At 55.6% G+C, this 22,130-nt stretch overlaps 1 protein-coding gene across 3 annotated transcripts; it reads left to right on the top strand.

The window, feature by feature from the left end:
* Positions 1-776: 776 nt before the first annotated feature.
* On the top strand, positions 777-16,516 carry HPN (hepsin). Of its 3 annotated transcripts, none has more exons than XM_037820057.1 (13): positions 777-923; positions 1,333-1,402; positions 6,111-6,212; positions 6,296-6,337; positions 11,260-11,389; positions 11,464-11,586; positions 11,735-11,775; positions 12,509-12,674; positions 12,782-12,972; positions 15,194-15,289; positions 15,487-15,629; positions 15,790-15,954; positions 16,158-16,516. In XM_037820057.1, the coding sequence occupies exons 2-13, from the start codon at positions 1,387-1,389 to the stop codon at positions 16,197-16,199; spliced, it is 1,257 nt and encodes a 418-aa protein (XP_037675985.1). In that variant the 5' UTR covers positions 777-923; positions 1,333-1,386; the 3' UTR covers positions 16,200-16,516. The 3 variants fall into 3 exon arrangements, with proteins under 3 accessions (XP_037675985.1, XP_037675983.1, XP_037675984.1); XM_037820055.1 differs by having other exon boundaries at positions 788-923; positions 1,111-1,402; XM_037820056.1 differs by having other exon boundaries at positions 790-923; positions 1,111-1,402; positions 16,172-16,516.
* Positions 16,517-22,130: the final 5,614 nt, after the last annotated feature.

The following is a 22,130-nucleotide window of genomic DNA, read 5'->3' as shown; positions in this document are numbered from 1 at the left end:
GTGACTTGTGTGCATCTGGGTGTTTATTTGGCCCTGGTCTGACGTGGGTCACTCTAGTCTGCTGGCGGGACAGTGTGTATCTGTCTCTGGACACTTCCGGCCACTTGGCCGGGGCCTCAGCACTCAGTGCTGCTTTTTCCAGGCCAATCCCCCATCCCCCCTTCTAGGACTTTCCGGCTCCAGAGGTCATTGCTGCAGGCAGCAGAAAGGCTGCCAAAGCAAACCAGCCCCCGTGACTTGTGGGAAAGCAGCTGGGGTGGGGTGGGGGGGATGAACAGGGCAATGTGGGCAGGTATTGGGCCTGGGGCTGGGCTGGGGGCATGGGAAGGGTAGGGGCTGGGGCAGAAGAGGGGAAGGGATGCAGGGTGGGCAGGGGGTGCAGGAAACAGCAACGTTGGGCCTGGAGCTGGGTGGGGGCTGCTGGATCGGGCAGGGGCAGGGTAGGGGGTGGGCAGGAGTAAGGGAAGTGGCAGGGGCAGGAATTGGTTTAGGGCAGCAAGGGCCGTCCCTCTGATTCTCCCCAATCCGCTCCCCACATCCTTCAGGCCTTCTAAGCACCCCCCAGCCTGCTCCATCTCCCTAAATTCCGGGCCGGCCAAGCCTGTTCCTGGTCCCAGCAACCCTCGTATGGACACACCTGGGCCCCAGGGGTCCGGAGGTGGGTGGCTGGGTCCACCTAGTCCAACCCCTGCCAGCCCTGCCCCACCGGCCAGGTGGCCTCCGTGCTGCCAATCCCATTGTCCGGCCCCTCCCCGCCCCTTCCCCGCCTCCGGCCCAGCCCCCTCCTCCTCAGGTGAGGCCGCCAGGCCTAGCAGGCCCCACGCCACCCCTGCCTCCCAGGCCGCCCGCCGCTGCGGAGCCACCATGCTCCTGCCCCGGCCGGGAGACTGACCCTACCCCGGCCCCACCTGCCGGACCCCAGGGTAAGGACCAGGGCCCCAGAACCAGAGTTTCTATCTGCAGGACATGGGTCCCCTCCCCCGCCACCCAAGAGAGAGGCTCCCGGGGACTCCGAGGGGGGGCTCGCCAACGTCTCCCCCAGGAGCCAGGCATGCCATCCTCTCCTCCCTCGGCCTCAGAAGTTAGGCCCCCACTTTTCTCCATTCTCAGACCCAGGAGTCCTGGACCCCCAGCCCAGCGAATCCAGGCATCCCCCTGCTGCTGGCCGGACACTGACCCCATCCTTGAACCCAGCCCCATCTGCGTCCCTGCTCACGGCGTGCTCTGGCCAGGGCCCCGTCCCATTAGCCCACCTGGATGGGTGCCTGGGACTGGGGGCGCCGTACTGGGCTGGGCCCCCCAGGCCCTGCCTCCCCGTCTATCTCCCCACAGTTCCCGCCCCTGCCCAGGAGGTCAGCCGGGGAATCATTAACAAGAGGCCGTGACATGGCGGAGAAGGAGGGTGAGTGCCCCTTTCCCTGAGCCCCACTTCGGCTCTGCTTGGCATTCCCCCCCTGTGCCCTCGTCTCAACCCTGCACCCCCTCAGAGACCCCTCTCTCTGGGTACCCCTCCGGGCCCATCCCCACCCCCTTCTGAGGCCTCTTCCACCTGATTAACAATTAACCAAACTTTCCGTGCAGCTATGCCACCACCTGCCTGCCTGCTACCCCATATGACCTTCCTGGCTCCGTGCCTCAGTTTCCCCTCACTCCCCAGGGATTTCTCAGCCAATCTTGGAGCTGTCTTCCACTTGGGGCTACTGGGGGGACTGCAGCTATCATGGTTGAGAACACAGACTCTGGAGCCGACCCCACGGGCATGCATATCGAATCTGCTTCTGCCGCTTTTTTGCTGTGTGACCTTGAGCAAGAGACATCATGTCTCTGGGCTTCAGTTTCCTCCCGGGTTAAGCCTGGATCCTAATACCATCTCCGTGAAGCTGTTGGGAGCATGAAACACACACAAGGCACCAGCATGGAGCTCAACACATAAGAGGCACGTGATCAACTGGGGCCATCCTGACAGCAGCTGGCAGACTCAAGAGTCCCGGGGACCCAGGAGCTGCATCCAGATGCTCCTCCACCCCCTGGCTCTGTGGGCAAAAGAGCAATGGGAGGACTTTGGACTCAGTCCGGACGGATGGAGAGGGGAAAGATGGCGGAGAAGATGCCCGCTAGAATGGCTGGCACAGGGGGGCTCCCAGCAGCCCTGGACGGCCTGGCTTCCTCTCCACCTTGAGTACCTGCTGGACAGCCCAGTTTAAGGGTGGCCTGATCTACCTGCTTCCCCCACTGGAGCAGACTTCCTTTTCCTGGAACAAGGCTAGCGGGATTCAGTCCCAGGAGGTACTGCTTTCCAACTGTGTGGCCATGGGCAAGCAGCTTCCCGTCTCTGGGCCTCGGTTTCCTCATCTGTAAAATGGGGATAATATTAGAGCCTACCTCACGGAGCGGTTTGAATTTTAAGTGTGGTAATACGCAGGAAATGCTGAGTGTTGCCTGAAATTACACATTGCTGGCCTCTTTGGGTCTTGGCACGGTTAGTGACTCAGACCCCTAGCTGCACAGTTTCAGCCCAGAGCAGTCCCAGGCTCCCCGTTGCTCAGGAAAAGGCCAGGCAGGTGGATGACAGAGATTCACGTCTTTGGAATGACCTCCCTCCTGGAACTGACCGAAGTGAGCCACCAGGGCTAGGGCCTGTGGGTGAAGGAACCAAGAAACGCAGAAAGCACCCAGGGAGATGGACAGAGATGGGTCTGGATGCAAGAAGGGCTCCAGTGCAGTCCCAGGCGGCTCGGGCCTGGTTCCTGAAGGGAGTTCCTCTGTCGGGGCTGACTGGGGATCAAGGGTTGTCACACCTGGACACAGATGCTGAAAGATTCTCATGCTGCACTTACTTACCTGCTGGGTGATGTGGAGCAGGTTGCAGTGCCTCTTTGGGCCTCTTTTCCTCACCTGTAACCTGGGGGTGATAAATGGGACCCCTTGACATGGACAGCTGTGAGGTTCCAGGAGACCACAGGACAGGACTGTGAGTCGATGGGCGATTCTGGGAGCCACTGTCGCTGCTTGTGGTGTTTGTGTTATTGTCACTGCACGGAAGTACACCAAGCCCAGGGTCTTGGTGCTACCTCGGGACTTGAAACTGGAGGAGGTGATATCTGAGTTGACACGCAAGGGATGAGTAGGCAGTAGGTCGAGTGCGTCAGGAAGAGGGAAGAGTGTGGCTAAAAGCTGCGGGATGACAAACTGCCAGACGTGCAGCGACACCTTGAGAGTTGTGGGTGCTTCTGGAGGCAGAGTTGGAAATGGAGCTGGGAGGGAGATGAGGTGTGCCGGCTGGACCAGGGTCTGCTGGGAGTACTTTTGGTGAGGACGGCAGATGGCTTGGCAGTGCTGCATCTCTCCACAAGATGGTGCTGGGGTTACTCTTTGTTTTTCTTTTCTTGCTTATATTTTTAGATGTTCTGTAGTTCTGGATGCTTTTGGATGCCCTATCTGGTGTCTGATAATGACCTGTATGGCTGTGAATTGGGGCAAGCATATGTTCAACTCGTAAATCTATGCACATTATGCTTTTATCCTTGAGGGGCTGGAAACTCCGGGCTGAGGGCCTCGGGCTCTGTCCCAGGGTCACTGGGGAGTCACAGAGGGTTCTAGGCAGAGAAGGGACAGGGTTGGATTTGGGCTTGAGGAAGGTGCCCCTGGCTTCCCTGTGGAGGGCGCGACCGGAGGGAGAAACTGAGGCTTGTGGGAGGGCCTTTGCAGCTGAATGGTGGGGATGGATGTCCGTGAGAAGATGCCTGGAGAAGCAGAGAGCAGAAGCCTCGGGGGAAATGGGGCAGGGGGGCCTGGCCTACCTGGGGAAAAAGGCCCTGTTGCCTCCAAGGAATCATGGGGCAAGGCTGCTGCCCCTCACACAGAACGAGGACACGTCCCATGCCAGTGAAGATCTGCAGTGAGGACGCATCTCATTCTGGGGACCCCAGGGGAAGGAGGCCTTCAGATCCACCAGAAGCACCTGTTTGCCCGAAGTATCCCAATACTAGAGAGCATGGAAGGAGGGTCTTCCTGTCACCCTAGGAGACGCGGAGTGGCCCCCAGCCTAGGGCCTGAGTAACCCAAAGCCCCAGCGGGCACATCTGAGAACAAAGGAGCCACGGCCGGCCTGATGGCCTCTGGGAGCCAAGGCCCTCAGCTGGAGCTAGGAGAATAGTTGGGGGCAGAGTCGGGGGGCAGGCCTGAGAGCCCCTAACCCCAAAGGCAGGCAGGAGCCAACCAGCAGGGGCTGGACTGGCCCACTGGGTCCTCTTTGGAGGGATGGCATTGCCTTCCCATGACTCAGCAGGAGCCACTGAGTGCTCAGATTCTTAAGACACCAGACACTGGTGATCCCAGGAAGGTCCTGGACCACTCCCCAGCCTGTTCTAGCCACATGACTGTGGACCGTCACTTGGGAGAGCTGGGAGCTCCTGCAGCCCCAGGTGAGCCCTGCAGAGGCCCAGGGCGGTTTCTCTTTGGTCCTCCCACAATCCCTGGTGAAGGGGATGGCATTTAATCCGCAGGGCATCCATTGCATGGAAAATAAAATCCCTCTTCTTCCTGGACCGTGTGCCTCCCTAGCTGGCCCCAGCCTTGGTTTCCCCTTCCTCAAGCTCACGCCGTTCCGGCCACCCCAGCGGCCTCTGCAGCTGTCTAACTCATCCCACTTGTTCTTGCCTCAAGGCCTTGGCCTGTGCTGTCCCCTCTGCCCAGAACGCTCTTCCTGGAGGTCTTTGCATGGCCAGCACCTGAGCCTTCAGGTCTCAGATCAAAAGCCACTTCTTCGGAGAGGCCCCCACTAACCCCCACCGAAGCCCCACCTGCTGCCCTCTCACCTGCATTATTTTCTTCATAGCCTTTGTCACAATGTGGAAATTATCAGGCTCATTTACTTATTTACTTGTTCATGCACTGCACCCCTTCTCCTGCCTAAGCACCTGAAAGCATGAGCCCCAGGAAAGGCAGAATCTCATCTGTCTTGTTTTTGGGCGTCTCCCCAGAATCTAGAATGGTTCCAGGTGCATCGGATGCTCGATAGGATGACGGGCAAATAAAGCTCCATTCTTCCTATGAAAAAACTGAGGCTCAGAGAGGCGAAGGGAGCTGCCACACAGCTCTGATGATTTATGAAGCGTTTATTGAGCACTTACTGTATACGCCAGGCGCCACAGTGCAGAGGTCCCAGCACCAAATGTGCCCAGGGTTCGGGACTCAGCTCTGCCCTTTCCTGGCTGGGCTACCAGGGGGACGTGACTCCACCTCTCTGAGCCTCAGTTTTCCCCATTGGAAAACTGGGAATCATAATGGGGTCTTGAGACTGATTTAATGCACTTGGAGCAGTGCCTAGCACAAAATAAGCATCTGGTAAGAATTTGGCTATTATTATTGTTTGATAGTGCTTTAAAGTATTATCTTTAAAGGTGGGTGCTAGAAGGATACCTATTTAACAGATAAGAAAGCTGAGGCTTAAAGAGGGGAAGCCACCTTCCCAAGGTCCCAGCTGGGAAAGGGTAAGGCCAATATTTTATAGCAAAGCTGGCAAACGTCCAAACTTGGGTTCTCAACCTCCAGGGACAAGTTTGATCTTGGAGCTGCCCTTGGAGGGCAAGGGAGGGGACTGCAGTAAGAGGGTCTAGAACAGCAGAAAGAAACAAGGCAGTGGGCAAATGCCAAACAGCAGGGAAGAGAAGCCCCCAAGAGGGCAAAGGTTAAGGGTCACAGTCCCCAGGAGGCTCCAAGAACCCCTGGGAAAGTTAACAGAAGTGAGAGGTCTAAGAAAAGACAGCACAAAGTGATGAGGGAGTGTGAAACACCAAAAAAGTGCTGTGTCACTGGGGAGGAAAAATTCCCAAAGTGCCAGGAGTGGGGGCAGGGGCAGGAGGGTGGCAGCTGCTCCAGCCATACTTCCTTCCCAGCTGGGCCACCCTTGAGGAGCCGGGCACCTGGCTGTCTGCGTGGTAGGAGAGAGACGCCCCTGCCAACTGCTTGGCCCCGGGCAGCTGGGCCCAGGGCATGGCAGCTCAGCCGTGAGAAGTTTGCCCTGTGGGCGGGGTGGGGCTGGCCAAGTGCCCAGAGCCTGCCGCGAGAGGATGGGCCTGGCAGTGACCCCAGCACGGTGTCCGTTGCAGGTGGCCGGCCTGTGCCTTGCTGCTCCAGACCCAAGGTGGCAGCTCTCACTGTGGGGACCCTGCTGCTCCTGGCAGGCATCGGGGCGGCATCCTGGGCCATCGGTGAGCGTGGCCCCTGTGCCTGTCCCCTCCCCTGCCCCCTGCGGCCCTCAGCCCGCCCGATCTCACCTCTGCCTTCTCTGCAGTGACCGTTCTACTCAGGAGAGACCAAGAGCTGCTGTATCCAGGTGAGTAGAGCCGGCTGGTGACTCCTGGGTATGGGGAGCCCAGGCCCTCTTCTGGGGGGGCTCTGGGGGAAATCGGTACCAGGGAGGAGCTCAGTTAAACGGTTTATAGAAGGAAGCATGAATGCATAAATGTGACTAATAATCGTACACGTGCACTGAGGGCCTCCTGTGGACCAGGCACCCTTCTTGGCACGTCCCATGTCTTAACCCAGGATATTGCAAACCCCAAAGTGTTACCCATTAGTGCATCTTGAAATTTAATCGGTGAGTTGCAAACAACATTTGTAAAGGTATGAAATAGAAGAGATTAGAAAATATCAGAGTGCATCTCTCTCAGTAAGAAAGAGTTCTGTTAATCTTTACATTTTATGTATTCATATACAGGCAATCTCGTATTGCCACCAAAGCCCTGTGAGGGTATGTTATTCTCCCCCATTTTACAGATGAGGAAACTGAGGCTCGAAGCAATGCCCAAGATGGCAGAGCTCATATGGGCTAGATGATGGTGTAAAACTGTTTCTTACTGGGTCATGTTCAGAACGTGTTTGAGAAGCCCTGTCTGAATTCAGTGAACTCTTCTAGCTCTTCTAGGAGGTAGGGGCTATTATTGTCCTCGTTTTATGGCATTGGAAAGTGCGGCACAGAGAGGACACACAGCTGGTAGACTGTAGAGGAATGGATCTGATGGTTGCCTGGTACGGGTATGTCTGCAAGCACTGGGAATGAACAGATGCAGAAACAAATGGTGGAATGAATGAGTGACTTCCCAAATGCCAACTCCAAGCTGCCATTCTGTGGCTCGGGGCAGGAGGAAGACAGAGGAAACTGGGGGGTGGGAAACATTTTTCACACCCGTTTGCCTCGTCTAATTCCATGAAGGATTGAGCCTTTATTACGAGAAGAAATGAAAATTCAGACAGGAGAGCTAGCGTCAGTGTAATTGTCGTGGCCGGTGCTTAGAGTACATTTGTGTGTGCCAAGCAAGGCTTCCGAGCTTCACAGGTATCCCGGTGTTAAATCCTCACAACAGTCCATTTTATATGGGGAAACTGAGGCACAGAACAGCCCGGTGTCTTACCCCAGGTTGTGGAATTAGTAAGTGTCAGGGCTGGGATTCAAATCCAGGCCCCAGCTACAGGCTTTATACCACAGCCCTGTGAGGTTGAGGCTCTTGCCATCACCCCATTTTGCAGATGGGGGAAACTGAGGCCCAGCAAAATGAACTGGTGCCGGGGACCTGTCAGCAACTAGGTGGCATTGCAGAGAGATTACACTCCTGCTGAAAGCCCCTAATGACTCCCCTTTGCCATTGGGAAAACATCTTGGCCCCTCACCCAGTACCGAAAGCCCATTCATTGAGGACCTCTTCACCCACCTCACACCGGCTTCCAGAGCTCTCCAGGCCTCTGGGCTGGCACTCACTCCCCCCGATGCCCCGTTCCTCTGGGCTCCCAAGCCCTTGCTCACCTGCTTCTTCCCAGCTTCCACCTGGAGACGGGTTCGCTCCTGCACTGTCACTTCTGAGCTATGGGGCCTCTCCTGGCCTCAGTTCCTCATCTGTAAGATGGAGGTAAGAATAATCAAGCGAGAATGAGAGGCGATCGTTATCCGTGCCGCTCTTGGCTCTTCAACTCAAGAAACATTGGCCTTTGTCTCTCACCTATCAGGCCTTCATTTGCCCAAGAAACGCCTGCCTGGACCCCCTACCCCAGGCTCCCACAGCCCCTGGCTGTCCTTGGGAAAGCCCCTCGCCCACTCGCAGTTACTCACTCCCACCCGATGAATTCCTGCCCCACGTGGGATCCGGCGCACAGTGGGTGCTCAGAAAATCGTTTCTTAATGAACACACCCAAGAATGAGTCACCGAACTGAACCCGCTGGTCCTGGGGCCTCCAGCTGGGGAGCCACGAGGCGGCAACTCAGACCCTCTCCGGCCAAGGCCAGCGCCGTTGCCCTTCCATTGCACTTGGGGTTTTCAGAAAAGTTTGGAAATTACAAAACAAACAAAAGCAACTCCAAAACGATCCCCCCTCGCCTCTCTGGGATTGTCACACCTCTAAATATATCACATAATTTGGTAGGCATACTGGGTGACCCAGAACACGCTTTTTGTGTTGCTTAAAATAATAAAAGCAAGAATAAAGAATTTCAAAGTGAGAAAGAGTGGCAGAGAATGTGGCCTTAAAAACCAGTTGGAGGGGGCATTTGATATGCCCCTTCCCTGCCCCCCTCCCTCAACACACACCCATAAAGTGATATATGACAAAAAGGACACACTTTTTGTCAGTCCTACTTCTGAAATAGTTAGAGGTCACCTTGGAGAATCCCCCCTCCCCACCGATGGTGTTCCCAATCAGCAGGTCTCGGATTGGAATGGAGGGGTCAGTGGGCACCACTCTGCAGAGATGCCAGGTGGCCCCTGCCCCTAATCTGGAGCAGGAGGCCATAACCAGGATCGCCCGTCTGGGCCCCTCTTAGCCCTGTCGAGGATGAGTGCATTCAGGGTGGGCACAAGCAATGACCCCGGTGAGGCCCACAGGGGCACGGGGATTATGCGGGTCAGCGGGCTTGGGTGCAAATCCCGGCTCTGCCAGTTCTCGGCTCTGTGCCCCTGGGCAAGTAATCCCTCCTCTCTCAGCATCAGTTTCCCCGTCTGTAAGACAGGAATAGAAATGGTCTCTTATCTCCCAGGGTGGTAGGATTCAAAGAACCACCAGGATATGACCCATGGCCGGGGGCCAGCCCCTGACCTCTCCCAGTCAATGCAGCCGGTGTTATTCCTGGGTGTTGTTTAACCCTCCGGAGGAAGTCATTTGTGAGGCCGCCTAGGGCAACGGTAGAAGCTTGGGATTTGGAGTCACTCAGGCCTGAAGCCAAGTCCTCTCTGCCTGTCTTGCTGGATGATGTTAGGCAGGTCACACAACCTCTCTGAGCTTTAGCCTTTCCATCTGGAAAATTGGGTGGTCTTTGTAGACTTTCAGGGGGAGGGCTTGGTTGATGGTGGGGCAGGGAGGGCAGGTAGCCTAGCACAGGTGCCCCGTGGGACCTCAGTGGGGCAGGGTTCTCCCCAGAAGTCTGCCTCCCCTTGTCCAGGAACCTGACCAGGCTGGGTTCCTCCTAAGAGGATGCGAAAGCGAGTTTGCACCAGATTTGCTTTTCCAGAATGTGCTTCCAAGACCAAGGGGCCTGATCTTGCCTTGCATGAGCTTCTCCCCACTTTCCCATCTCTGTGTCAGCTCCATCCTTCCAAGGAGTCAGGCCAAACACCTTGGGGTCGTCCTTGATCCCCCCTCTTTCTCTCTTATCTGCATCCAGTCATCCAGCAGACCAGACCCTGTGGGCTCTACTAGTGAACTCAATCCAGGACCTAAACTTGTCTCCCCTTCCCTGCCCCACCCTGGTCCAGCCTCCAGACTCCCCCACCGGGACCATCACAGCAGCCAGAGGGAGCCTGGGAACCCCTGGGTCAGATCAGGGCCCTCAACTCGAAGCCTTCCCCAGCTGCCCCTCACTCTGATCGGTTGTGTCTCCCACCTCATCTTGCCCTCACTCGCTCTGCCCCAGCCTCCTGCTGTTCCCTCTGCTGGTTTGCTTTTCCTTGCACATCTGCATGCCTCTCTTTCCCTCCCCCTCTGCAGGTCTCTGCTCCTCTCCACACTCATTGGCGCTTACCCTCCCATCCACTTCAAGTTGCAACCTCACCCTCACACCAACACACCCTTCCCTCTTCCACGACCCCTTATTATCTTGGGATGCATCACTTATTTGTCTTATTCAGGATTCACCTCTCCTCCTGGGCTTTGAGCTCCCTATGGGCAGGGGCTTTTTGTCTGATTTGTTCATTGCTGGGGTGATTTGTTCATAGTCTAAAATAGGGTCTGGCAGGTACTAAATGTTTGGTGAACACAAATGACTACACCCAAGGGTGGGGCCCTGACGTGGCTGTTCATAGAACCCCCCTGACTACATGCAGGGTGAAGGCAGAGCATCAATTCTCAGCACAAACTGCCCCCTCAGCAGCCCCGGGCTTGTGCCGTCACTCAGAAGCTCTCTCCAGGCTTCCTGGGAGCTCTTGTCACAGTTTGTAATGAGGGTTTGGTTGACTGATTTTTTTTTTCTTAAATCATTATCTGTTTCTCCCCCAACCAACTCTGGCTTGGTGAGGGGAGAGCCCAGGGCCGTCTCAGTCATCTCTGTGTCGCCAGCATGGAGTATGTGTTCAGTTAATGTTTGTTGAGTGAATAAACGAGCAACACAACCTCTGCTTGGAGAGTTGTCAGGCACTTTAGTATATTCAAGGCCCAGACAAGTCCTGCGGGAGAGACACAGTTATTCTTTTCCTTTTTAATTTTTAACACTAGGGGATATGTACTTAAACATTTTGGGAATCTGGAGAATTCATCAAGGATCTTCAGGCTGCAAAAGACAAAAGGAAAAAAAGAAACTGGCACAACAGAAGGGGAAATTAGCACACAACCAATGATTCTGGGGTATTTCAGGTCTGGCTGCATCAAGGATCTTTAAAGATAGTCTCAGAAACTTGTCTCTCAGCTTTGCTCCACGTTGGCTTCTTTTTCCCTCCATGGGCAGATCCAGCCTCCCATTCTCTTGGCAACTCAGCTGAAACAGTTTCCGTCTTCCAAAATGTCCAAGCAAAGTTCCAAAGTGATGTCTCACCAACAACCAGCTTAGGAATTTCAGTGCAAAGAGGTTTCCCTGGTCCCCAGAGCCGAGGTCCCAGAGCCGAGGTCCCAGAGCAGTTGGTCACTCATTTGGTCCGACTGGAGTCCTGCACCCTTCCAGAAGCAAGGGGTTGGGTTGGGAGTGGAACACGCTGATTGGCCCTGCCAATCCACACGGCTGGAGAGCGGGTCAGGAGCCAGCTGGGGTGACCCAGGCCGCCCGGCCCTGTCGTCCTGCAGTGCAGGTCAGCCCGGCGGACGCACGGCTCACGGTGTTTGATGAGACCGAAGGGACATGGCGGCTGCTGTGCTCCTCCCGCTCCAACGCCAGGGTGGCTGGGCTCAGCTGCGAGGAGATGGGTTTCCTCAGGTACCGGGACATCCCCGGGAGGGGTGGGAGCTGGGAGGGGCGGGAGGAGCCGGCCTGACCCCTGCTCTGCCCAGGGCACTGGTCCACGCGGAGCTGGACGTGCGGACGGTGGGCGCCAACGGCACCTCGGGCTTCTTCTGTGTGGACGAGGGAAGGCTGCCCCATGCCCAGAGGCTGCTCGAGGTCATCTCCGTGTGGTGAGGAGGGCAGTGGGCAGGTTGGGACATGTATCCCAGATGCCCACAGTCCCCAAGGCACCCCCACTGTTCCTCATGTCCCTTTCATCTGCCTTAATCGGCCTCTATTTGTTGTTTCTCTGTATCTCCATCCCTGTCTCTCTCACAGTGACTGTCCCAGGGGCCGTTTCCTGAGTACAATCTGCCAAGGTAAGGCCCCGTGACTGAGTACCCTTCACTGTAGCGCCTCAGGGCAGGGCCATGGCCTCTTAGCTTCCCTAAGGATGGGGCCATGTCCCCTCAGAACCCCCAGGTCAGGGCTGAGTCCCCTTGGACCCCCAGGTCAGGGCTGAGTCCCCTTGGAACCCCCAGGTCAGAGCTGTGTCCCCTCTAAACCCCAAGGTCGTGGCTGTGTCCCTCAGATCCCCAGGTCAGGACTGAGTCCCCTCAGAACCCCAAGGTCGTGGCTGTGTTCCCTCAGACCCCCAGGTCAGAGCTGTGTCCCCTCAGAACCCCAAGGTCATGGCTGTGTCCCCTCGGACCCCCAGGTCAGAGCTGTGTCCCCTCAGAACCCCAAGGTCATGGCTGTGTCCCCTCGGACCCCCAGGTCAGGGCCAAGTCCCTTTGGAACCCCCAGGTCATGGCCATGTCCCCTCAGACCCCCAGGTCATGGCCATGTCCCCTCGGACCCCCAGGTCATGGCCATGTCCCCTCAGACCCCCAGGTCATGACCATGTCCCCTCAGACCCCCAGGTCGTGGCTGAGTCCCCTGAGACCCCCAGGTCTGGGCCGAGTCCCCTCAGAACCCCCAGGTCGTGGCTGTGTCCCTTTGGAACCCCCAGGTCATGGCTGAGTCCCCTGAGACCCCTAGGGCAGGGTCAGACCCGGACCCCCGGGGCCTGGGTGGCCATCTTCTCCCCGCCCCTGACTGCCCCCCCTGCAGACTGTGGCCGCAGGAAGCTGCCCGTCGACCGCATCGTGGGGGGCCGGGACACCAGCCTGGGCAGGTGGCCGTGGCAAGTCAGCCTGCGCTACGATGGGGCGCACCTCTGCGGGGGCTCCCTGCTCTCCGGAGACTGGGTGCTGACGGCCGCCCACTGCTTCCCCGAGTGAGCGTCCCCCACGGTGCTGAGATGGGGGCGGATAGGGAGTGGGGCCGTGAGAGGGGGAGGCTGCACCAGGCGGGCTGCCACCCTTCCCCCCCGTCCCCCGGCAGGCGGAACCGCGTCCTGTCCCGATGGCGGGTGTTCGCCGGGGCGGTGGCCCAGGCCTCACCGCACGGCCTGCAGCTGGGGGTGCAGGCTGTGGTCTACCACGGGGGCTATCTCCCCTTCCGCGACCCCAACAGCGAGGAAAACAGCAACGACATTGCCCTGGTCCATCTCTCCAGCCCTCTGCCCCTCACGGGTAAGTCGGGGCTGAGCCTGGGCCTGGGGACCCCAGCGGCCACGGAGGACAGACTAGGAGCCCAGGGATGTAGGATATTCCCCAGATCAGATCCCGGCGCCCCTGGTGATTGGTGATTGGTCTTGAGGGGGCACAAACTGGACATTAAATATGAATGACTGGTGCAGCCACTTTGGAAAATAGTGTGGAAGTTCCTCAAAAAATATTAAGCATAGCGTTACCATTTGGCCCAGCCAGGCCACTCCTAGGTATATATCCAAGAGAAATGAAGCACAAGTCCACCAAAACCGTGTACACCAATGTCGTAGCAGCATTATTCATAATAACCCAAACACAGAGACAACCCAAGTGGCCATCAACAGATGAAAGTATCAACACAGTATGGTCTATCCATATAATAGGATATTACTTGGCCATAAAAAGGAGTGAAGTTCTGATACAGGCTACAATATGGGTGAACTTTAAAAAACATTGTGCTGAAGAAGCCACACACAAAAGGCCGCATATCGGCTGATTCCTTTTATTTAAAATGTCCGGAATAGACAAGAAATAGACAAGTAGAGAAGGTAGATTAGTGGTTGCCTAGGGCTTTGGGTGGGTTGGGGAGGGGGTAGGGAGGATGGAGACATTGGGAAGGTAGCTAATGGTTTCCTTTTGGGGAATGACAAAAGGGTTCTAAAATTGATTGTGGTAATGGCCGTCTACTTTTATGGGCGAATTGTATGGTATGTGAATTACATCTCAAACGGTTAACCAAAAAAACGTTGAAAATTTTAATTTTATTTAAAAATTTAAAAAATATATGTGAAGGAATCAATTAGAGGGAAAGTTTGGAGTGTTTCCTTGGTCTCCGTGAGAGACTCACTTGGTACCGATGTGTCTTTAATGCTCCCCGAGGTGAGCTCCGCTCCCTTTTGGATCAAGAGCAAGCCCTGGGCGCCAGCCTTCAGCAGGCCACAGTGTGATAATAATAACATAATGGTGATGAGGATGACGATAAAAATAATCAAGTAACACCAGTGATGCTGATGACCAGCCTTCATCAGGAACAGTATGATACTACGAATGACGAAACAATATCAAAAAATAATCGGAGATGTAATAATAATGAGAGTTGACAGTCACATGGGGTCTCGTGATGAACCCGTGTAGATCTCACAGCAGCCCTGCAGTGGGGTGGGGTGGGGGTTTCTCTTATCCTGTTTTACCACGTGGGGAAATCGGGCATTCACACGGGCCAGTGAAATGCTGCACCGAGTTCCCACCTCGGGCAAGAGGCAAAGACGTGAGCCCAGGCTGACTGCCTCCGACTGTGCTTGTAGACCCCGGGCTGTGCTGCCAGGGAATCCCAAACCATTTTGTGGTTTCCGTTATATTTATTTTTATGGTTGTTTTCTTTTTAATGATCCACGATGCTGGCTTTCCAATGAAGACAGTGATACACATTTATTTTAAAACGGAACAAAGTCTTCCCCTTTAGGGAAAAGAGTGAGGGGTTAAAAATATTAAAGTAAGTGAAGCGCCCCTGGGGGACACAGGTGCCTGGGGTGGGAAGAGCTTGGGTTGGAGACACACGGCCAAGGGGATGAGAGCGGGCTTTGGGGCAAGTTCTGATAGTTGCCAGCTGTGTGACCTTGGGCACACGGCTTCAATTCTCTGTACCTCGGTTTCCCTGGTCTGTTAAATGACTTCCCAGGGTGGCTGAGACGACGTGAAGTATGGGTGCAGAGTGACCACTCGGTCAATGCAGGCAGTTATTGCTATTTTAATTTTTTATTACCACTATTAGTGACATGAGTGAGCCTGTTTGCTCAGCGCCCCTACTTCACCAACTCCTCACTGCAACCTCTGGGGAATACGATTATTACTTCCATTTTACAGCTGAGAGCACTGCTGCTCAGGCAGGTGAAGTCACTGGCAGGCGGCAGTCAGGGCTGCCAGGACCACCTGTGTGGGTTGTGCACTGCACAAGGATGCTTCATCCCAGGGGCACTGCTCTCATCGTGGACGGCATACACCTGTGTATTTATTATGATGATTTTTCTGCCAGGTGGAAGTCAAGTGTCTCAGGAGAGGATGCCTCTTTCTCCTTCTCACTAGGGCACCCTCTAGGCTGGTGGGGGCCCCTCTAGGCTGGTGGGGGGCGAGTGAAGGCAGCCAGAAAAGTCTGTACCTGGTGGGGTGGGCCAGCAGGGGCTGGACCAGTGTGGTCTCTCCCCAGAATTCATCCAACCTGTGTGCCTCCCGGCTGCTGGCCAGGCCCTGGTGGAAGGCAAGATCTGCACCGTGACGGGCTGGGGCAACACGCAGTACTATGGTGCGTCCCTGCTCTCTGTCTGTGAAGCCCCCATAAGGGAGACTCTGAATGGGGCTGGGGAAGGGCAGTCTGCTTGCTGGGGTCACCCTTGGGCCCTGAGATGTGGGGACCCGGAGAGGCCAGGGATGGGCACCAGGAGGGAAGTGGGTGTTGGACGTGCTCCCCAGCTCTGGCCAGCCTTGTCCGCACACCCCCAGGCCAACAGGCCGGGATTCTCCAGGAGGCCCGAGTCCCCATAATCAGCAATGATGTCTGCAACGGCCCTGACTTCTACGGAAACCAGATCAAGCCCAAGATGTTCTGTGCCGGCTATCGTGAGGGCGGCATTGATGCCTGCCAGGTGAGGGACAGAGTGGGGGGGCAGCCCCTGGCCCCTTCCTCTCCGGGGGAGGGGACACAGAGCAGTGGGTGGTCAGGTCCTCCAGCTCCCAGCCCACAGCATCCGAGAGGGCCTCCCGGCCAGGCATCTCAGCCTGCAGCCAGCCCCCGCCCCCCTCCAGGGCGACAGCGGTGGCCCATTCGTGTGCGAGGACGGCATCTCTCGGGCGCCACGTTGGCGGCTGTGCGGCATTGTGAGCTGGGGCACCGGCTGTGCCCTGGCCCAGAAGCCAGGCGTCTACACGAAAGTCAGTGACTTCCGGGAGTGGATCTTCCAGGCCATAAAGGTGAAAGTTGGGCCCACACGGAAGCTAGAGGGTAGAAATAATTTGGGATGCTAATGGGGGAAAGAAAGATTTCCAGAAGACCCATCCTCAGCTGTAGAAGCAGGCACCCCAGGGGACACATGGATTTCGAAGGGCTTTTGGGGACAGGACGGGGGCAGCTGTGGGACTTTGGGGGAAGCCTCTCAGACCTCAGAAGCCCCCAGTTGTCTTTCCCCAGACTCACTCCGAAGCCAGCGGCATGGTGACCCAGCTCTGACCTATGGCTTCTCCTCACTGCTAACGCCTCCTGGGCCCCAGAGACACAGGCGGCTCCGGCCCCACATGGTGGGGTGCACGCTGGGCCTCGCATGGAACATTGTTCTTCTCGGGCCCAGCCCACAGGTCCAAGGATGCCCGCCTCCGGGGCCCTCTCATCCACAGTGGCGGGCCCACTCAGCCCTGGGACCACCTGAACCTCACCCCCTGACCCACGTGTAAATATTGTTCTGCCATCTGGGGACCCTGTCTAGGTGCCTCTGGCTGCAGGATGCTCTTTAAATAATAAAGATGGTTTTGATTACTACGGCCTCTGAGTTTGCAAATGTAAGCAGCAATGGAGACTTTGAGGGGGGGACTGGGTGGAGAAATTAGGGCTTGGCACATGTCAGGCAGGGAGATTGATCCCCCAATTCCCCTGGCTTGAGGGAAAAGGTTTGTTTTTTTTTGGTATACTTTAACCTACTGGCTTCAGGTACAGCTGGATCCAACTGCTGAAATATTTTTCATCAGGAAAATCCTCTCTCAAATCTGCTTTACTCAGTGCCAAGTTTCATTTCCAAGAGACAGACATGGACCCCCTCCATCCTCCTGAAGCCCCAGGCTTATACCCCACAGGATAGCTCAGCAGCCCAGTGTTTCGAGGGTAATGTTTCTTTCCCAGGAGCTCCAACATTAAGAAGTCCCAGGCCTGGCTCTCATTGGACAGATTTGAGTCATGTGCCCCTTCCTCAGCCAATCACCGTGCACCTGATGCATAAGGGTGGTGGGGCTTAGACCCTTAAAAGTTACATCCGAAGAAAAGTGGATGCTGCTTCCAGAGAGGGTGGCTGTGGATGGCCTGTGAGCAAAAGACCTCTGCTTGGAGCTGACATGGGAAACAGGGCCCTGCAGGCTGGGGAGGGGGGCACCAGGCCCTGTGAACGCAGTCTCAGACCTCCACCCCCTCTTCCATCTGCGCTGGGGGCGGGGTCCCTGCTCCCCCGTCCCTAGAACGTCTGCAGGGCTTCACCGCCGATGGCCACCAGGGGGCGCTGCGGTCCCCCCCCAAACTGAGAAATTAAGGTGTTTCCTGCTTATTCTTGGCCCCTTGAGGCTGAAAACCAGACGCTTTGCAGGAAAACGCTCGGGGCGCCAGTTTCCCCTAGCTTTAAACGATATAAATTAGAACACATCACCCAAGAACCACAGGTCCCCAGGTAATTCCTAGAACATAGATGCAGGAAAATGATCCAAGGACCGCTCCCTGATAACCAAACTGTCAGCAAAGCTGATCTCCAACATTGCTTTGTCTGCCAAGAACATCCCGGCCCCACATCACATTGGTAGAGACTCTGCAGCTTTCTGTCTGTGTGTGAGTGTGCTGTCCCACCCATTGTATTTGGGATATCATTGAGACTTTGCTCACACATTGCTCTGTTAGAAATGTACTGAGTTAGGGGATGTGGCTGTAAATATTCCTTTATAACTGTTAGCTGGACGATGTTGTACTGAAAGATGCACGTGTTTTATGAAGTTTTGGGGCTCTGAAATAACATTGCCCACCCTGGGGGTTCTGAGCAGATGTGACCATGTCCTGGAGGGTCTGAGGGGCCATGGCCAACTTTGGGGGGCTAAGCAGTCATAACCCTGCTCTGGGGGTCTAAGGAGATGCAGCCCTTTTCTAGGGGGTCTGGGGGGAAAGTTTGGGCATCAAAAGCCAATAGGGTGAGAAACGGGGGCCTTCCTGGTTTCTGCCAGCATTGCTGCTCTCTTGGAAGAGTACAGGGGTTGGGGAGATTGCGATTCAGTCAATAATCATTTACCAATTTCCTTTGTATGCCAGGGACAGTGAGCCTCAGATTCAGTTCCTGTTTCCACCAGCTTGTCCTCCAACAAAAACAGCCCCTCAGATATTAGGAAAAAAAATAATATCAACAATTACAGGGGTGCTTTGAAGTTCTGCTAGGGTCTTGGTGTTCAGAAAGGCTGAATATTAGAATGTGTTTCCACGCCATCATTGGGTATCTCCAAGCCAGAAGTATTCTCTCCGTTTTATCAAATGTGCACAACCACATCAGGAACACAAGCAAGGTTTTGCGTTCACATTTAGTGTTTATATCTGAATATTCACTTTCAAACATAGAAAAGCCTTCTGGATGAATAGCTCTGTATGTGGTTTATAAGTTGGCATTTTCACAGTTGTGCTGAAGGGAAAATGTACAGTTATTATGCCACAATAATTATTCCACAAGGAAAGCACTGCCACAAGTAACAATGATTGTGAAGGCTACTAATTTTATATTCTACAGTAATGATTGTGAACTTTCAAATAGGGAAATGAACTGCTAGTTTCTGCACAAAACGCTAGTAATACTATTAAGTACTGCAATTGTAGGTGAGCAGCTCTTCCGGTTCTATTACTGCATAACAAACCACCCCAAACTTAGTGATGTACAATAACCGCCATTTATTATTCATGGATTCTGTGGATCAGAAATTTGAAAAAGGAACAGCAGGGACAGCTTGTCTCTGCTTCATTACGTCCAGATCCCAGCTAGACGCCTTCAAGGCTGGAGGTGACTCTACTGCTGGAGCCCGGGCTAGACTGACCCCAAGGCTGCGACTACTGACCTCCAGTGTCCACTCACTGCCCGGGTGGCTTGGGCTTCCTGGCAGCATGGCCACCGCAGGACATTTGAACTCACCTGGCAGCTCAGGGCTCCAGGGTGGGCCTTCCAGTGGATCCTGCCTTTTGAATCCCATTCTCAGGTCTGCTGTACTTTATCTTGCTGAAGGAGACATAAATCAGCCCAGACTCGAAGGAGAGAGAAACCCCAACTCTCAGTGGAAGGCAAGTAAAATAGTTGGGGGCCGTATTTGAAAACTGCTACAGGAGCTTACTGATTGTAGGAGGAAACTGGCAGCTGACAATGGGGAGAAATCACCCCTCATTAATGCTCAAACTGAAGGATTTGATTGCTAAAATTGTGGATAATATTGTGGCAGTAATAATATTTTACTGGGTTTTCAGATGTGCTCTTCTATCTCAGGGGTTCAGTCTAAAATGTTGAGATTCAGCTTTGGGCACACCTTGATTTTAACACCTAGCCAGTCCGCATTTGGCCAGAGTGCCTATTTGTTGCAACTCTAAACAATAATAATTTTTATAAGAACAAACACATCCATAAATACTTTTGAGCATTACTATATGCCAGGTGCTGTACTGAGAGTTTTACATACGTTGTTCCAGTATTTCTCTAAATTCCGATCTTGGAAGGTGGCCTTCTTAATTTTTACTATTCGCATTTATCCAGCTAGTATTTGTTGCCCCCCACCCCCATCCCCATGGGTCAGGCACTGCTCTAGGCACTGGGGACACAGCAGGGGACAAGGCAACAGAAATCCCGGCCCTTATGGAGCTGCCCTTCAGATGGGGGAGACAGACCACAAACAAATACCACTGGTACCGCCTGTATCATACTTCATCATCTTCCCCTCCTCTTTCTTTTCATCTTTCTCTTTCTTTCAACTTCGCCTTGACTTTGGCAATAATATTTATGAAACTTCGAGTTTCATGTATTGGGGTGGTTGTGTATATATATGTATTTTCCCAAAATAAACAAAAATATATAAATAAATCTTAAATACTAAAATAATGGCAAATGCTTCTTCATTGCCCTCCGGTACATGCCTGGAGTTCTCGTGCCGGCCACCCATGTGCCACACTTTGGGAAATGCTGGATTAATCTTCATACAAGCCAGGAGGAGGGTGGGGGCTATGTAATTTTCCCAAGGTGGCACATCTGAGGGGCAAAGCTGGGAACAAGGCTCATGACCAGAACCTCTTAGGATGGGGTACTGAGCCCCAACTCCCAGCCTCTCTGCTGATCAAGCTTGGACCCTGGGCAGGGGGAGTGGGGTGTCCCCTGGGTCCCCAGGGAAGTGTCTATAGACACTGGAGGTGCTCTGGGGCTGAAGATGGGGGGGCCTTAATTCAAAGATTCCACAGGGGAAGGGGCACCACTCAGTCCTGGTGGGGTCGGAGGGAGCCTGCAAATCAGGATCTAGTCCGGACACCCCTCTGCCCCACCTGGTTTGACCATACGAAAGGCTGGCTTGGGTTTGGGGGACCTTTGGGACATCCACTTTGAATGTGGAGACCCTGCTGCCTAACTCTGGGCCCCCTCTGCCAGGCAGCCCCCAGTAGCCTCCACAGAGCACAATACTGAGGCCCCTCCGCCCGGCTGCTCCCCTGCCCCCTCTCCAGGGAAACCTCTTCTGCCTCTGTGTTCTCCAATCCTCCTCCCAAACGTCCAGCTCTGAGTTTCCACCACAGCGCACCCATCATTCACTGCACGTGCCCGGCTCTGGGCCCCTTGCCAGCCCACCTCCCATTAGTCTCCCCAGGTGGGCACCTTGGCCCTCTGCCAGTGTTTGCCTGTTCACCCCTCCTCGTGGCCCACCCTGAGGACCCTTTGCCCCGAGAACCCTAGGAATCTCCCCAAAGCCCAGCAATGCACAGAAGACCCTAGCTTTCCTCCCGGTTTTGCTTCTCCTTTCTGGACGAGTGGGAGCAGGGAGTAACTGCCCCCACCCCACCCCCAGGTATACGCAGATCCCAGGAGGTGGTGAGTTAATCCTTAACCTGCTGGGGTGAGAAATCGGAAGGAGGGACGCTTGGCTCCACCAGCACTCCGGGCAGCCAGCCCCTTGGCCGAGTGGTGCCTCAGGATCCGCATCCGTGGATTGCCTGACTCGAGCCCGACCCTGAGGTGAGGTGGGGAGCTCCCCCTGTACCCCAGGAGCCGGTGGTAGCCCACTCACCGGGAGGCCCCGGAAGCTGTCTGTCTGCTCTTTCCCTCTGTGCCCCAGCCCCCACCCCCAGGCCTGGCCCAGCCTCAACCAGACCTGGATGAGAACCAGGATCCCCGGGAGGTTCCCAGGCCCCCCGGATCCACGAACAATGGGGTTGGTGGAGCTGAGTTACAGGCTCCCCCCACCCCCACCGTGGGGCCCTCCCTGGCCCCCCAGCCCCGGCCCAGGTATAAGACTGACCACACCGTGCGTGCGTGGGGTCACCACGGCGATTCTCCGGCTGCTGCTGGTGGGTGAGTAGGAATTGGGGCTCAGGAGGGGGTCCGGCCTTGGGGAGCAGACCCAGTCCTGAAGTGACACCTCATCCCCTCAGTCCTGAGCGAGGAGATCAGAGGTGAGGCTGGACGTGCTCCCTGACCATGGAAGGGGACAGAGTCGTGGGGCAGGCAGGGAGGGGCCTCAGGGGCACCTGAAGGGACACAGCCCTGAAATGAGGGTTTGAGGAGACAGGGCCTTGCCCTGTGGGTCTGAGAAGGATACAGTGGGCCTCAGTGACCTGGGCCCCCCCAGCCCCACTCCTGTACCCCTACGGGCTGGAGCACGGAGACCAGGCCCTCCCTGGAGAGGACGACAGCTTCTCTGAGGAGCTGCAGCTGCTGGAGCCCCTCTCGCTCTTTGGGGTCACACACAGGACAGCCTACGTGAGGTCCCTGACCCCTCCGCTGACTCCGATCTGGTCAATATCCACACAGGGCTCCTTCCTCCTTTGGCCTTTATCTTTGGCCTTCTGGGCTGTGGGCCCTGTCCCTCCTCCAATCGCTGACCTCATGCCCTCTCCTACCCCCACCCGTCTCCTCCTTGCCCATCTCCCCCAGGTCTGCACCAATGGCCTGGTGTCCTCTGGGGAGCCCGTGGCCCTGTCCACACCTGCAGTGTTTCCCCTGGAGATGGGCCAGGCCGTCATGGCTCCATTCTGGGCAGATGGCTCCACGTTGAGCGGGGGCCAGCGAGCAGCCCAGGACCTGGCCACCGCCTTCCCCCATGCCCGCCCACCCCTCGTGCTCTGCTTGTGGCCTCCTGGGACCACAGCCCCTTCTTTGGTGCCCTCGGCCCCCAGGTGCAGA

This window comes from Choloepus didactylus, chromosome 27 (genome assembly GCF_015220235.1).
Source record: "Choloepus didactylus isolate mChoDid1 chromosome 27, mChoDid1.pri, whole genome shotgun sequence".
Taxonomy (NCBI): Eukaryota; Metazoa; Chordata; class Mammalia; order Pilosa; family Megalonychidae; genus Choloepus; species Choloepus didactylus.
Note: the sequence above shows the minus strand (reverse complement) of the source record. Positions and strands in the feature narration are given on the sequence as shown.

Excerpts from the sequence above, each read along its gene's own strand:
- HPN (XM_037820055.1), top strand. The coding sequence starts at position 1,258 with ATGGGTGCCTGGGACTGGGGGCGCCGTACTGGGCTGGGCCCCCCAGGC. Across the intron at positions 6,213-6,295 it reads GGCGGCATCCTGGGCCATCG|TGACCGTTCTACTCAGGAGA; the intron begins GTGAGCGTGGCC and ends CCTTCTCTGCAG. Across the intron at positions 12,675-12,781 it reads GCCGCCCACTGCTTCCCCGA|GCGGAACCGCGTCCTGTCCC; the intron begins GTGAGCGTCCCC and ends GTCCCCCGGCAG.